Source organism: Aulonocara stuartgranti (genome assembly GCF_965226115.1).
Source record: "Aulonocara stuartgranti genome assembly, chromosome: 15".
Classification (NCBI taxonomy): domain Eukaryota; kingdom Metazoa; phylum Chordata; class Actinopteri; order Cichliformes; family Cichlidae; genus Aulonocara; species Aulonocara stuartgranti.
In genome coordinates this window covers 35134402-35151249 of record NC_138951.1, presented here as the reverse complement: position 1 = coordinate 35151249, position 16848 = coordinate 35134402, and the positions used below count along the sequence as shown (strand labels likewise).

At 39.3% G+C, this 16848-nt stretch overlaps 1 protein-coding gene across 1 annotated transcript in view; it reads left to right on the top strand.

Annotated features, from left to right (window-relative positions):
* Positions 1–1986: 1986 nt before the first annotated feature.
* LOC309688663 (E3 ubiquitin-protein ligase rnf213-alpha-like) overlaps positions 1987–16848 on the top strand; it is a gene marked incomplete at both ends in the record, with an annotated part of 113477 nt that continues 98615 nt past the window's right edge. Inside the window, 4 exons of the mRNA XM_082504534.1 lie at positions 1987–2002; positions 11666–11818; positions 15806–16425; positions 16680–16848. Coding sequence (XP_082360660.1) covers positions 1987–2002; positions 11666–11818; positions 15806–16425; positions 16680–16848 — 958 coding nt within the window. The remainder of the gene's footprint in view (positions 2003–11665; positions 11819–15805; positions 16426–16679) is intronic.

Below are 16848 nucleotides of genomic sequence, written 5' to 3'. Positions count from 1 at the left end.
TCCATACTGCACTCATGGGGCCGAAGACCTCGACTGGCATAAGCCACTGTCCTAACAACACCTTCTACGTCTTGGGAGAGAACTGCACCCAAACCACTATGGCTGGCGTCAATCTCCAAGATAAATGGGCGTGTGAAGTCAGCATACGCCAGCACAGGGGCAGACACAAGCTTTGCTTTCAGGGCCTCAAAGCTCTCCTCACACTGAGGTGTCCAAGTAGCACTCAAACTCTGTCCTTCTTTGTCTTGGTGCCAGCCAATTTAGCCACCACTTGATGCAGGGGAGCCTCCAACGTGGCAAACCCCTCCACAAAGCGCCGGTAATAGCTGGCGAAACCCAAAAAGGATCTCAACTCTGACACGGAGCGAGGACACTGCCATTTGACTACTGCGTCGACCTTGGCTGGATCGGTGGAGACACCCTCGCAAGAGATTACATGGCCCAAGTAGTTAACCTTCTGCTGGAAAATGGCACACTTTTCTAGCTTAGCCTTGAGCCCCTCTTGCTGCAGCCTTGCCATCACCATCTCTAGCAATTGCAGGTGCTGAGAGACAGACGAGGAGAACACAATGTCGTCTAGGTACAGCAGTAGCGACTGGCACTGCTGATCCCCGAACATCCTCTGCATTAGGCGCTGGAAGGTACCAGGAGCATTGTACAGCCCGAACGGCATACAATTCCACTCGAACAGGCCAAACGGTGTGCAAAAAGAGGTCTTGGGCTTATCCTGCTCAGAAACTGGCACCTGGTTGTACCCGCTGGCCAGGTCGATGGTAGAAAACCAGCGTGCGCCAGCAAGGGCATCCAGACTTTCCTCGATGCGAGGTAAGGGGAAGGCGTCCTTCCTTGTTTTGCTATTCAGCAAACGATATTCAACGCACAGACGGAGGCTTCCATCCTTCTTGCGGACCAACACGATGGGAGAGGCATAAGGACTGCTACTCGCCCTAATTACCTGGGCCTCCAATAGCTGATTGATATGGGCCCTGACAGCCTCATAATCAGAAGGAGGAATTCGCCTGTACCTCTGCCGGACGGGTGCGTCATCAAGCAGAGGTATGTCATGCGAAATGAGGTTTGTGCAGCCCACGTCTCCCTCATGAGTGGAGAAAACAGAGCGGTACTTCTGCAAAAGTAACCGTACCTCATGTTGCTCTGACTCAGCGAGAGCCGACAGGTCAATCGCATCCACCATGTCTTGAGCAGGGCTGCTGGTTGTATGGCAGGAAACTGTGACGGGAGAAGAGCGTTCCTCGCTAACACCAGCAGGGAGGCTAACAACAGTAGCTTGGCTTATCACTCCCAAATGGGTCTGTGGGTGGAGAACAGCTTCAGCTGTCCCCACATTGATGACTGGGATGTAGGCAACACCCTTATCCACCTGGACCAAACATGGAGAGGCCAGCAACCCAACTGGCAACCCGGACTCAGAAGGCTCAAAAAGCACAGCCTGACCTGACAACTGCTGAGAACAGGTGGTAGCCACCAGTTGCATGACGCCACCAGGTATCCGCACGGCCCGCGGGCCCTGTACCTTGACGGTACCGACAGGGTCCTCTGGGGCTTGGGCTGCAGACTGGTGACACTGATGTAAGGCCTCCAAAACTGGTCTCGGTGCTTGTGACACAGAAGGAGAATTAAACAAGGAGCCACCGAAAGCCCGAAACAGCTCTTGATAACAGCTGCGGATTACATTCATTCCTAAAATACCAGGGACAGAGGGCGTGGCACCAGGAGGGTCCTTCACTATAAGGATCCCACAAGAGGGCATTTCCTTGCCACACAGGAGTACACTGAGCTCCAAATAGCCAATGTAAGGAATGGCCAGCCCATTGGCGGCCCGAAGCTCAGTGTATGTGACCATACTTGCCATCGGCAGGGTTCTAAAAGAAATAATAAAATGACAACGCCACCTAGGGGAATTCCACCCCCAGGAAATATATGTTTAAGAAAAATAGATAAAAAGAATAAAAAGAGGCCGCAAGGATGCACACTGAGGCAGGTTGGCTCCAATATTAAAACAGTTTTATTTATAGTAAAAGAAATAAAGAATAAAATATTAGGAGAACAAAATGTAGCGTCTTTGTTGACAGTGTCCTAAAAGTACAATAAAACAATGATGGAACTTGGACTTACCAGCAGCCGTGGACCCAAAAGAAAATCACACAAAAAGAAAATCACTGCAGCCCACCTGGTGCTGTACAAAAGAAAGTGTGAAAGTGTGAAAACGACCCACTACCTGAGGTCCCAGGGCCACTGGCACGTCCTCCGTTCACTAAAATAAAACACAGAAAAATACTGTGATCCTAATGGCTCAAACGATTAAAAGGAGGTGTCAATCATGCAAATTGACCAAAAGAAAGCAACCCCCCCGCAAAAAAACCCCAAAAAAGCTGTCCATTATGCTAATAGGGTCCAAGCATTTAAATAAACTGCTGAGTATTGCAGCATCGACAGCGATCAACTCGAAGGAAAATGACGACGGAGGCAAAAATGTCCTTAATATCTTGGGAACTTTATTCCGCACGCGGCAAATCTTTTTTTTTCCTCATGGGTGCCATTTTGTTGTGGTATACTTTTTTCTTCTTGTGTGATGACGCAGCATCCGTGCCTTTACAATGAAACAGTGCCTCCTTGTGGTGACAACTAAAATACTGTCTCTGTTAAACCACCATAATGCAGTTAAACACTGTACAACATGAGTACACACAATGAATATCTTAACATAAACATTTTTTTTATTCATACCATAAATAAAAATGAATAACGCAATACATATACAGCGATCGTGGCTCAAGAGTTTGGAGTTCGCCTTGTAATCGGCAAGCCCCGGCTTGGACAGTCTCGGTCGTTGTGTCCTTGGGCAAGACACTTCACCTGTTGCCTACTGGTGGTGGTCAGAGGGCCCGGTGGTGCTAGTGTCACAGTGGGAAATGTTAGATCTCTCCCTAATAAGATCGAGGAATTGGTGGCGCTGAGCAAACTCCAAAAGGAGTACCGGGAGGTTAGCATGATGCGCTACAGAGAGCCGTGGCTAACACACCTCTCTTGCCTCTGTCAGTGCGCCCCAGGGTGGCTGTGGCTACAATGTAGCTTGCCATTACCAGTGTGTGAATGTGTGCGTGAATGGGTGGATGACTGGATGTGTATTTATATTTAACATATTCATGCCGTGCACCCCCATTAGAGCATGCTCTAATGGGCTTACTTGTGGTTCCTAGAGTGTTTAAAAGTAGAACGGGAGGCAGAGCCCTCAGTGAGTAAAAAAGATACACTGAAAACTATGTGTTTGTACACCACTCTACATTTAATCATTAGTTATTATTAATCTCTGGGTCTCTTCCACCTCCTATCTTTGTCCCTTCTTCCTCCCCTAAACCCCTTTGTGAGCCTGGTTCTGCCAGAGGTTTCTTCCCGTTAAAAGGGAGTTTTTCCTTCCCACTGTGGCTAAAGCACTTTCTCAAAGGGGGCCGTATAATTTTTGGGGATTTCTCTGTTTTCTTTGTATTTTTGTATGGTCTTTACCTTACAATATTTAGCGCCTTGAACTGAATTCCTGTTTTGGGGTGTTGTCTCATTGTTGCCCTTCGAGTTCTGAAACTGATTAACAACCCCCTCTGCTGCATAATTGACCAAGATTAATAGACATTGATTAAATGTATTAGACTGATTGATTTGAATAAAATGCTCTGATTAAAAAGTCCTCCTCTAATTCTTTGGACCAGTGCAACTGTTGTATGTGTATAAGAGCTTTTGTTCTTTCTTTGATAAAACACAGTTAATTTTAAAGTGCCTTTATAATTAATTACTTGATTTCATAAAGATAAATGTAATATTGTTACAAATGATTACAGACAAGACTGAGGATTCATGAAGAGTCCATTGGGGAAACATTCACCACAATGAGAGAGTGGCAGAGACAGACCTTCAAAAACAAACTCCTCCTTCTTAACGAACGCCCTACATTTTCAGCACCAAATGAAATGATGGTAAGCAGAAATGAATGGTAAGGTTGCTTTCAGTGACAATGTAATTGCTGTTGTCCTCATCAGTGGATTGCACATGTTATGTAACATTTCATCTGTTATACATTACATCTCTCTAAAACATCAAGGAATTTCTGTTTTTCTGTCTGTTCTTTGCTTATTTTGGCAATTATTGACTCTCCTTCAAACTACTGGTTAATAATTGCTATGTGCTAATTAATATGTTCACACTGCACTTATTATGTGCACGATCAGCCTACCATTTTAGATCTTCTCCCTGTTGCTAGTTAACATCAACAGCACTGTGAAATAATCTGTGGCATTATGTTTGACTTGGCAAATAATGTCAAACTAAAATCGCTCATAATCAGTGTTGGGCAAGTTACTTTGAAAAAGTAATTAATTACAGTTACTAGTTACTTCTTCAAAAAAGTAATTGAGTTAGTAACTGAGTTACAATATTCTAAAAGTAATTAATTACTTGAAAGGTAACTATTGCGTTACTTTAAAAAAACATTTAACCCTCTGGGGTCCAGGGTATAATTGCCCATTTTTAACTACTTTTGATTTTCCCTATACATTTCACCTTTAAAAACTATTTACTTTGCCTTGTTTGGGATCATCCTTTTCAGCACAACCTCATGTGGCTGAATTTACAGTTATGTTTTCATTTTGACATACTGTATTAACACAATTGATCTATAATCAGACAAAAAACATAAAATCAGAGTAGAAAAAGTAATATTTTTTACTGTAACAACCACAAACATGTTTATTGAATCATGTTTAATAACTTTAAATGTAAATATATATTGTCAATTTTAAAATCATATGCACGAGTTTTGCAAACAACATATGCACGAGTTTTGCAAACAACAAAGTTATTTGCAGCCATTTTCCTTTTACCCCTTTTTAAAATAACAATTTCTAACTATTTGCAGAACAATTAGCTGTTCTCTTACAGGCTGTTCAATAAGATGCCACACAAATTATTTGTGCCACTCCAAAAATTTCTGTCCACTATAAAGGAGAACATCACAGCCTGATACCTGCAGACAGCAGTCACCTCATTGTTCTGACACACAACACAAAACTATCCACAACACTACACACTAACTACAAAAGACAACACATTAACTACACACTCCAAACACGCTAAATGTCACAAATCTCTCTCTTTTTTCTGCTCTCTCTCTCTCTCTCCCCCTAAAACGTCCCCCTCTTCCTAAACAACCAAATGTCATGTTACCATATTATTTTTGATTGGTCGACATGGTGCATTTTTCCACCAAGAAGAAAGGGCAGGGGTGTTTTTGTTTTTGTTTTTTGGTCATAAGCAGAGAGTGCTTGCTAGCGCTGTCCTTAATAAACGTGACGAAACCATCCATCCATCCATTCGCTTCCGCTTGTCCTTTTCAGGGTCGCGGGGGGCGCTGGAGCCTATCCCAGCTGTCATAGGGCGAGAGGCGGGGTACACCCTGGACAGGTCGCCAGTCTGTCGCAGGGCCAAAATACGTGACGAAACCATTGAGGGAAAAAACGGCACATATATATTGTTTATCATGACTCTGGTTTTACGTGGCCTACCTAACACAATTTAAAAACTGGTATATATCACCTTGTTGCCATCTTAAAGTGCTTATTATTCTTCCTCAGCCAAACAGCAGCACTCATGCAATTGTTTTGCCCCCTTAGCTCCAGGTGTTGTGCTAGAAAGTGATCGTGATTACCGTCCGCGGGAGCGCGCAGCTGCTTGAAGCTGTAGCGTCCAGATTACTTACGTAGTCAGCTACTTCCGTGCAACTGATATAAGGTATGGTAAGCTGAAGGCAGCTTCAACCATCTGTTTGTTGAAAAATAGTAATGCGACCGCACCGCATTTTCTTGCTAGTAACTGTAACGGCATTGTAACGGTAGAAATAGTAATTAGTTAGATTACTCGTTACTGAAAAAAGTAACGCCGTTACTTGTAACGCCGTTATTCCCATCTCTGCTCATAATACTGTAAAAAGTATTAAATAATTCTTTGCTGACTCTTACATTTTCCCACACTCATGCTAACATTTCCATTGACAATTGACTCTCTTTTTTTGTACCCATATGGAAAAGAAATAGTAAAAACTTATATGTGATTACTCATGAAAGTGGCCACTTTCTCATTACTTTCATATATTGTTTTAGTAAGTATCCAAAACATACAAGTTTCATTATATAATTTTTCAAGGGATCTTATATCTGTTTTCACTCTTATATGCTTTTCATACAAGTTTCACACAAGACAGATACAAACTTTATAAGATTTATATATATATCTTTTCCATATGGGTAGGTATGGAACAAGTTACTCAAAGCATCCTTTAGTCATGAGAAACACACTTCATTCTGGAGGAAGGAATTCAGGAGAGATTTTGAAGCAAAACTTAAAAAGGTAAGACTTTATTTACAATGTCACAAAAGAATATTCCCTTCTTGATTTTTTTCCTATATTTGTCATATTTTTCCACAGCATTACTATTTTATGAATTTTGTGATTTACCCATTTCTTTACGAGATACACTGTAATGAATAAATGTTTGCTAGGAATAGCTTGGGTCATTTGCAGTGGAAAAGGTGTTAAATCTTTTAGCATTAAATGTTATCTAAATATTTGGAAAGAATAAAAGTCAAACTTCTGAAGAAACCACCATATCTTGGTGACACTCTGTAGTCAAGTGCAAGGGACAAGCACATGGTGGACATGAGAAGGAGTTGACAGTTCTAAGTGGCTAGATCTGCAGTTTTGGATAGCATTTTCCTTAATAAACAAAATCCTCATCTACAAACTGCATTTTGTATTTACTTGGGTTATCTCTGTATGGAAAAAGAAAAAAGAGAGAGAGAAATCAGGAAGGGGGCAAATATTTTTGTGCTGTATGCGTATTTTCCAAGCATCTGAGACTCAAAACTGAATATGTGCTTTTGAACTAGGAATCTAAAATGGATCAAATTGGTATATACTGTCATACAATGAAAGACCCAAGGGAAACATTACTATGCACCTCAATGGAGAAATGTGCATTGGAGGCTGTTGCACAGATTTGCAAGGTATGATTTCAGAAAATGTTAAATAAATAGTTTATGAATGCTTATACATTTATTTTTGTCATTATCCTGGGTCTTTTGACCCAGCGTTTTGTGTTTTCTAATATTGTGATGTATTTTGGTTCTGGTTTTCTAGGTCTTTGGTTTTGGATTCTGTTCTTCCTCAGTTTAGCCTATAGTCATTTCTGCGTGTTTATTCCTCTGTGTAAAGTCTGTGTTTCTTAGTCTGTGTCTTTGCATGTGTGATAGTGATGTGCGATACCACTGGTTTTCTTTCCGATCCAATACCAAGTAAAATTCAGGGTGGTATCGACGATACTGATCCGATACCGATACTTTGTACAAAAACTTATTTTATTTATTGTATCTCAAATTATAGCATCATAATGATTACAGGACATCGGATTACTTGTTCTTATCACTTAATAATGCAGAGTTCATCACATAGAAATAAAAAAAAAACTGAAGCTATTTGAACACCTTGCCTGCCTGCAGCACTAAAGGACTCCTTGAGAGATGTCTGTCTCGCCCTAGCAGCACCTGTCCCTCTCCTCCTCTTCAGTTCGCCTCAACATACACTCATCATATTCTGTGATATGATTTACTCTGAGGTGTTTGACAAGGTTAGTGATGTTGCCACAACCATACATGCCAACCCTCCCGATTTTTCCGGGAGAATACTGAATTTCAGTGCCCCTCCCGAAAATCTCCCGGAGCCACAATTCTCCAGAATTTCTCCCGATTTTCCACCCGGACAACAAAATTGAAAAACCATATTGCAGAATTCATAGCGCGGCCCAGCCAATTCCAGTTTCCAACAATTGCGGCAGCGACTTAGTTTTAATATTACTCTTATTTCTCTTTCTGGGTCGCAAAAAAACTTTTAACATATTTTCAGGTGAGAATGTAGCTGTGTCAACTTCAAATATCTGAACCGACCGACACATCGTCTTCAAACCCCCGCGGTCTTTCGCTACTGGGGTTAACATGATATATAAGTCACTTTGATAACTTAAAAATGTCATTGTTTGGCTTGTTCAGTGTTTTATTTGTTCGTGACTAAATCGGTTTGGCTGAGATTAAAGTTATTAGATTAGATTAAATTAAATTTAACTTTATTAATCCCTCGGGAGGGTTCCTCCGGGGTTTTCACACAGCTGAACAAACGTCAAACAGAAAACCAATTAAACAAAGTGTGAGGCGGTCGAGAGTTTATGCCAGCGCCCGGTTATATTTTAAATAGCAAGTAGCAGATGGCAGAGTTTCACTCCACTGAGGGAGCCTGTGACGTACTACCCGGCTTTCTTTAGACCGTGAAGGCTGGGTCCTCAGGTGGAAGCAGCCTCTGAATTTGGACACCCCCCGCTGTTTCCGGGCCGGCCAATAATAATGGTGACATTTAATGTATTTTATCCGATAAATAAACACTGTAAAATGTATTTATCCCCCCCCCCAACAGCCCTTTTGAATGTCTCCCTAATTCTGAGGTCTTAAGGTTGGCAAGTATGGCCACAACACCTCACTTTTTTGCCACATGTATCGCAAACCACGTCTCAGCTGTTTGTGGAGGTAAAATACGTCCGCACAATTACGCTCAGCCGTTGTTGTGAGTGCGCACGTCAGGGGGCTGCGAGACATTTATACAGCCGTATTTCGCACATGACTATGAAAGGCGGAAGAGGAAGTAGTTCCTTTGAATGTAGACAATCCGAATGTTATAGTTTCATTCCACTGTGTTCCTGTTAATGATAAACTACAAATTTACCCTAAATTACTAAAATATCGATATTTTAATGTGAGAATCGATTCTAGAACATAAATGATTGGTATTGGAGGAATCGATATTTCAGGATCGATCCGTACATCACTAGTTCCTGTTTTATTTTGTAGGTCTGTGTCTCTCATCAGTGTTTCTAGTTTCGCATGTCCAATTTATCCCAGCCGTGTCTCCCTCCTGTTTCCCATTCCCTGATTGCCCTGTGTAAATGGTAAATGGCCTGTATTTATATAACGCTTTACTAGTCCCTAAGGACCCCAAAGCGCTTTACATATCCAGTCATCCACCCATTCACACACACATTCACACACTGGTGTGTGTATTTAAGCCTTGTGTTTTCTTGTGTGTGTGTGTTGCTGGTTTGTCTGCGTATCTCCCTCTGTCATCCTGTGTGCTTTCCCTGCGGTTTTCCCTCCATCATCCTGTAAATTCTCCCTGCGCTGTTCCCCCTGCAAGTTGCCTTCTCTCGTTCAGGTTTGTTGTTTAGGTTTTAGTTTTTCCAGTATAGTTTATTTCTAAGTTCTGTTTTTCGCCACGCTCACCTTTTTTTTGTTAATCACTCATGTTCAGTTTCAATAAAGCCCTCTCACTTTACTGCATACAACAACAACCACAACACACAGGGCGCCCTCTGACCCCGGAAGGACACACCGTCGCGGCGAGAGGGCGTCACCCGTCACTATGGCAACATAAACAAAACATAACTGTACAAACAGAACCCCGAACAGCCCTGACCCGCTACAATAAATCTGCAATAAATAAATATATATATATATATATATATATAGTCTTTCCTCAAACAATTTAATTCACCAGTAAGAAGTAGTGAAAATAGTTTCAATTTATGTACATTATCAGCTTTCAGTTTCTGGTTTTTGTTAATTTTATGGGGTACAGAAATCTAGAAGTCTGTTCCATGTTTGTGTTGTTAAACACCATTATTTAAAATCTCTTTCTGATTGGCTTTAAGTATCCTAAATACCCTAAACACACAAAGAAGCTACATTGGCTCAGAAGAAAAAGTATGGACTTGGTCAAAAAGATTTCCACAGAGTACAATTATAAGGACAGAATTGTTTAAATCAGTAATTCCTTTTTTGTTCTTCAACATCTGTTTGACAAATATTGGATGTTTTTCTCAGTCCTAGAAGAAACAAAGATTAACTTATGGGCAAAAATATTAATTGCTATCAGTGATGAATTTTTCCTGTTACTTATTTTTTTGCTCAGGATAAATCTGAAAAGGGTATTTCAGCTCTCTTGGCAAAATATGACATCACACAGTTTGGGAACCTGATGTCTGCTGTTGTGGTAAAATCATGGCCCTCAGATGCCAATGGAGATTACATCAAAGACGAAGACTTGATATTTCAGTACCTTTTAAACACTTCCATTGCCAAAACTGTCTTCCAAACGGCTGGTAAATGCTGCAATATTAACAAAAAGTATTTTGAGTATGTAATGTATAATATTACTACTTTTTGTCTAATGTTAGGGTAAAGACTCATTTTCGACAAACAGTAGCTGTGTATAAATTTAGTGTTAGTCTTTTAAAGGGGCCTTCATGCAGTGTTTTGGGCTAACCTCAAGTCTGTCTATTTAACTCTTTACATGAATTTTTTGTGATTAACATTTTTTTTTTCCTGTACAAACTCATAGCAAGATGTTTTTGTTTATTTTTTTTGTTTTGTTTTTTTCTTCTCAATCTGGTTTAGGGAGAGGGGGACTGATCAACAAACTCTCAGATGAAGCAGAGCAAAGGATTACTCTGGCAACTAAAGTATTCAAAACGATGTCAGAGCAGTTCCTCAGAGGAGATATCCAAATGAAAACTTTAAACTTAATTTTTCAGAAGGAACAGAAATTTGTGGATTTGCTCAAGACAGGTGAATAAAAATATTTCATTTCTCATTTGTCCTCAATTCCTCATTTGTTTTTCTTTGTCTGTCCACTCATTTTAGCTGGTGTATTTAAATTACAAATTCTACAAGAATTATAAGGTATGAAAATTGTTTACTTGTAAATTAGGTGTAGTTTATTCTTTAAATTCTGCCTTCAGTCTTACAGTAGTAATGGAATGTAGGTGTTCATGACAATACTGCAGTATATAAATATTTATAAGCAGGTCAACTCTCTACTCTTAGTGGTACTTAGTGATTCAAATTCTAATGAATTTCATGTATACAGCGCCAAATCACAACAACCGTCGCTTCAAGGCAAGTGATATGCATATCTGGTTTTGTGATCTCCAGTATTGACTTCTTTGAGGCAAGTCTAAAATACTAAATAAATTGCATTACTGGTTCTTTAATTTTAAAAATGTAAAGTTTTAAAAGTTAAGGTCTTTCTAATTAGGATATCCCACAAATTGTTGAGTAATCAGTAGGGCTTTTCTTATTTTCTAACAAAGGAAACATGAAGCTGAAGCTGGAACTCTACAAGGGTGTCTTTTTAAATGTAATATCTTTTCTTCATCGCATTAGCTTCATGAGCAAATCAATTATTTGCGATGCTTAATTAATGATTAAAGTTGGATCTTTTTTCCAGCTGGTTTTGTTTATAGCGTTGATTTCCAACCCAAATATTCACATTAAAACTGCAAAAAAAAAAAACCAAATGTAGCTGTTGTCAGTTTCAGTGGTCAGATGTACAAGTTTTTAATTGCCCTTACATATGAGTTACCTATAAAAGATGCCATTTAAAAAAAAAAAAAAAACAATTAGAGAAGAGAGAAAAAATACATTTGTGCAGCTGGACTGGAAAATGGAGGCTCTTTAATTGTTCTTTGTAGTATTTCTGATTGTTGTTTATGTTTCCCCAGATGGCCTCTGTGATGATGGTCGTTGTAAAGATGACATACACATAACAGCATTACTTGAAGAAAGAAAAAAGGAATCACAAGCTGTCAAGAATGAGATAGAGTTGGTCAGAGATCTTCTACAAATCTGCCAGACGCTTCCAGAACACCTCAAAGGTATAAGCAATGTTTTTGTTTCTAGTCTGTCCATTATTTTTCTATAAAAATTCCCAGAATGATAAAGTTGTCTAAGTAGTTGTATTCTTAAGTTGTCTTCTTAAAGTCTAGACCAAATACTGGTAACATTGCAGCATCTCAGCCAGTGAAAAGCTGCTAACATTGGTAAAGAGAACTTTTAAACGCTTAAGATTTTTTAAGGATGGTAAATTATGGTGGAAAAACAAAATGTAAAGCTACCAGAGCACACTAGATCGATGCTTTGCCACTTTTTACAACTGAAAAAAAGGCAACTGGACTACCTTAGGTTTTTGAAAAGTTTCACATCTCATCCAAGAGGCTTCTTTAATTCTAAAAGTAAATGGTGGAGAGTCACAAGTTTTTACCCCTCGTGGAGGTTGTTGGGTGTGGCCCTGAGGTTCACTGAAGTATAACATGCAAGAGAGCCAATAAATATAAACTGAATGGTCATGTTGTAGCTATTGTGCTATACTCATTCATTCACAATATCAAATTATGTACTGAGTAATTTCTAACAAAATATTGCATTTTTCAAGTTGCCAGTGGCTGCTGATTGCCTGTGAGCAGCACAGTAAATCATGTTTTTCCTACAGTCTAAATCGATGATTTTATGCGCTATTCGTCCAGTCTAAAAACGTATGACATGCCTATAGTTGACTTATGCAAGTTTTCCACTGTAAAACCAGTTCTTACAAATCTCTTAGCAATTGTAAGGGGGCATGAATGTCTCATTGGTATGCTCTGGTACTTACACAAAGAACACCACAAAGACTAGATGTCGCATTAAGACATATTAATAAGACAGTGTGTCTTTTAGAGACATGGTAGCATCTTCTGACCAACCATTTGCAAAGGTGGAACTGATCGTTAAATATGGGTTTTAAAAAAAAGGAAAAAAATACAGAAAAACTGAAAATAAACAAAGTTCGAAAATATTTATTTAAGAAAACTGTCAGAAAAAATTTCTTATAAAGAAACACTCAGAACAGTCAGTTTAATGTGTTTTATTTACTTGCAAGGGAGTGACAGCATACAATGTAAAAGTGTATTAGAGTGCTCATCAGGGCGATGTTGTTGGGCCTTTTTATACATTTCACATACTTTTACATACATATACATAATCACACACTTTTTCAGGGAAAATATATGTGTCAAAAGAAATTAGTTTAATTACACAGCGTGCTGGAACAGAATGCTAATAGTACTTGAATAAAAAATAGCTTAGAATAACATGGAGTGAGGGACAGGCAGAGAGAGAGAGAGAGAGAGAGATACATTTCCTCAACTTGTTGCATAACTTTAATTTTTCTATCAGATACCTTAACTGTTTTCCACCTTCTAATATCAAATAGATTAAATGCTAACTGTTGTGTAATGTTTTGTCTGATGACACAAATGAAGAAAGAAATAAAGAAAATGCAAAAAAAAAAGGGATATACACAAAACTGAACTCAATCAAGGAAAATTACTGTCAGAAAGTCAAACTAGAGGTAAGACTAAAGAGACAAACTACATAGTAAAACAAGGAATGAATAACTTCTGGGTGGCTGTAACTCAGGAGATAGATCACCTCATCTATTCAGTTGGAAGGTTGGTGGTTTGATCTCTGGCTGCTCCAGTATGAATGCCAAATATCTGCTAAGATAATAACTCCAAGTTGCTCTCTGATTTACTAAGTGGAAGTGGAAGTGTGAGTACTTAAACATGCATGAATGAGGAATGCTGTATAAAACAGTTTTAATGCTAATGTACAGTAGAAAAGTGCTAATGACCTATCCATATAGCTTTTTGTGATTCATTTTACACATTGGATCCTTTAAAATTTCACCTGAGGCTACAAGTGAATTAATACAGTGTAGAATAATGGGGAAAAAATGGACATGATGGATATATGTGTAATATATCCAAATAATATTACAAATATAATATGTACCGTATTGTCCAGACTACAAAGCGCACCTGAATATTAGCCGCACAAGCTAAAATCAGGGGAAAATCCTGTTTTGTACATACATTAGCCGCACCTGACTAAAAGCCGCAGGTGTTTCAATGTTGACTTATCATATGTAAGAGAATATGCACAAAGGGAATTGTCAGGAAAGAGATGGCTGTTTGGAGACACATCACTTTTATTAATATTTTGAAAAACAAGTTATGGGTACATATTTGCATAACTTTTTAGGTATATGTACAAGTATCGGTAATTACAAGTACAAAACATGTACTGTGCTTCATAAATGAGTAACAAATGTAGTATATAACAATAACCTACAGCACACCAGAAAAATAGATTCGGACTACCTTTTAGGCTCAGGTGCAGTGACACGGCTTTAACAAGAAGAAAAATCAGTCATTCACCACCATCTTTCTCTTCTTCCTGCGCACTAAAACCACCAAAGTCCTCTCCTCCAGTGTCCGAAACGAACAGGCTCAGGATGGCTTCGTCACGCTTCTCTCCTTCGTTGTTGTCATGATCCTGGGTCTTTTGACCCAGCGTTTTAAGTTTGAGTTTATTTTGTTCATTAGGTTATCTAAGTTCATTTGTTTATTAGATTCCCCTTGTGTTTCCAACCCCTGTTAAGTCTCCCTTGTCTTTCATGTGCTTCATGTCTGTGTTTCTTATGTTGTCATATTTGCGTTTCATTATGTTTCCCATTTTATTTTGAAAGAGGTCCTGTGTTCCTGCATTTTGTTTTACTCTTCCCCTGTGGCGTTGTTATGTTCATGTTGTGTCTACTGTGCCTTTCTGTTCCATGTTTCAGGTCCCTATGTTCTGTCTCCCCAGTCTGTTAAGTTTACATGTCTTGAGTTCCGTCAGTGTGTTTCCTGTTTTACTTTCACAGTCTGTCCTATGTTAATGTTTCTAGTTTTGCTTCCCTTGTCTCGTCCTGCCTAATTACTCCCAGCTGTGCTCTCCTCCTGTGGCTCATTCCCCCTCGTTATCCCTCAGTATATTTACTGTAAGCCCCATCTTTCTCTTTGTCAGTGTTGCGTCCTCCCTCATAGCTGTGTGAGTTTTCCCTGTGGCTCCTTGTGCTTTAGTTTTCCCAGTTTAGTTTTGTATTGTTTTTTGTGTCCCACTCCACACCAGCAATCTGTGTTTTTTGAGTTTACTTTTTGTCTCTAAGAGTTTGCGTTTGGGTCCTACTCTTGCCTGCACACAGCCATATTGTGACATTTGTCACTTTCAAAACCAAAGAAATCCTCGTTGTCAATGTCAGAGTTGAACACCCTCTGAAGGGCCGTGGCGGTGTCCTCCTCTCCATCATGCAGCAGTCCAGCCCTTCGAAATCCGTTGGTGATCGTGGATGTTTTCACACTTTTCCACGCTGTCAGAATCCACTGGTGGAGTTGGGCATAACTTGCTTTTCGCAAGTTTATCGCCGCTCATCATCCACACCTCCTGCTGAACGCGTAGCGCTACTTTGAAGTTTGTTTTTCGCGCTACTTTGTACGGCACTACGTTGCCTGGCGGACAGACATGTGACCAACATACCACTCTTGAACCCCGATCCTTCCACCAGGCAACGTAGTGCCGTACAACAGCGGCACAAACAAAACAAATCGTCTTACGATATGACAAAAATCATGGGCAATCCATAGAAAAGCCGCATCTGACTAAAAGACGCAGGGTTCAAAGCTTGTGCAAAAAGTAACGGCTTATAGCCCGACAATTACGGTAATACAGAATTTGCATTGCAATACAAATTCCCTATTACAGATTATGTTGCATTACATACACCCTTATAAACATGAATGTGAGGCAGTATCAAATGATATTAGGTGATCAGTTTCACTGATTCAAGGTTGGCAAAACACAAAGTGCTGAGTTAAGGATGAGTTAAATTGGTCTAAGAATGCGATTTTATCAAGTTACTTATCAAAAAATTCAGAATCCAAGAACTTCTGTGTCTGAGTTAATATGATTAGTACTGAGATGATAACTAACATCTTTTTAATCTGCAGTTGACTTCAATGGATTAGACGAAAAACTTCAACAGAACATCGAGACAGTGAATCTGAATGAATTTATGAAGGTTTACACTCTTGATGGACAGACTTCACCTACAACTGCAAAGGTTACTTATTTCAGCCTCTCTGAAATAACACATCAAATGGCTTCAGAGCTGCATGCTATTAAAGACAGTTCAATCTTCAAAAGGTTTTGGGCAAACAAGCTGGAGGACCTTTCAAGAGACCAGCCTCATGAAGATGACATTGAAAATACTGACGATGATGAAAAAATCTATACTCTTGATCTGGTCTACTATGAACTATTTCAAATCTGCTACAGCAAGTACAGATGTCTTTATGATAGTTTAAAAAGTGGAGAACTGCCTCTGCAGGAAATTAACAGCATCTTTGAAGACTATAAAGGAAGGTATGAAGATTTGCGGAAAGACTTAGACATTATGTGCAGAGTAGACCTATCTGATGACAGAAAATGGGTCAAAGGAAGGGTTGGCCAAATTCAGCAATACCACGATGTTCATCTAGCAGTGGACTCTTCCACAATCATCATGGATATCAAAAACATAATATGTCCAAGAGGTGATTTCAATGTGCTGGAGAAAATTCTTCAAATGGTATGTTTTCTAATAATTTATCATTATGTAAGAAGACTAGATTTGTGTTTACGTCCTTTAAAAGAAAGAAAAAGTTCCAGAAGAATGCACAGTCATGGTCAGCTGTGGAAAATATATTCTAGAGCTTTGTGCTGTCAATTTTTTATGAAATAATAATTTAATTGGTTACCTGAAAATTATCTTTAAATGCTTGATACTTAGATTCTGTATTAGTAACTGCAATTTTTTCTTTAACTGTAAATGAATATTTTTAGAAAGAAGACTCAAGAAAGACAGAAGAAAGAAACAACCTGAATTGCATTGATGAGGCCTTCATAGAAGCAAAAAATAATATAAAAGGCATCACAAATGACCGCAAGGAATGTCTTAAGGCACTCAGTGAGAGTAAAGAGTTTGTCCAGTGGGTTAAAAAAGAGCTTGAAG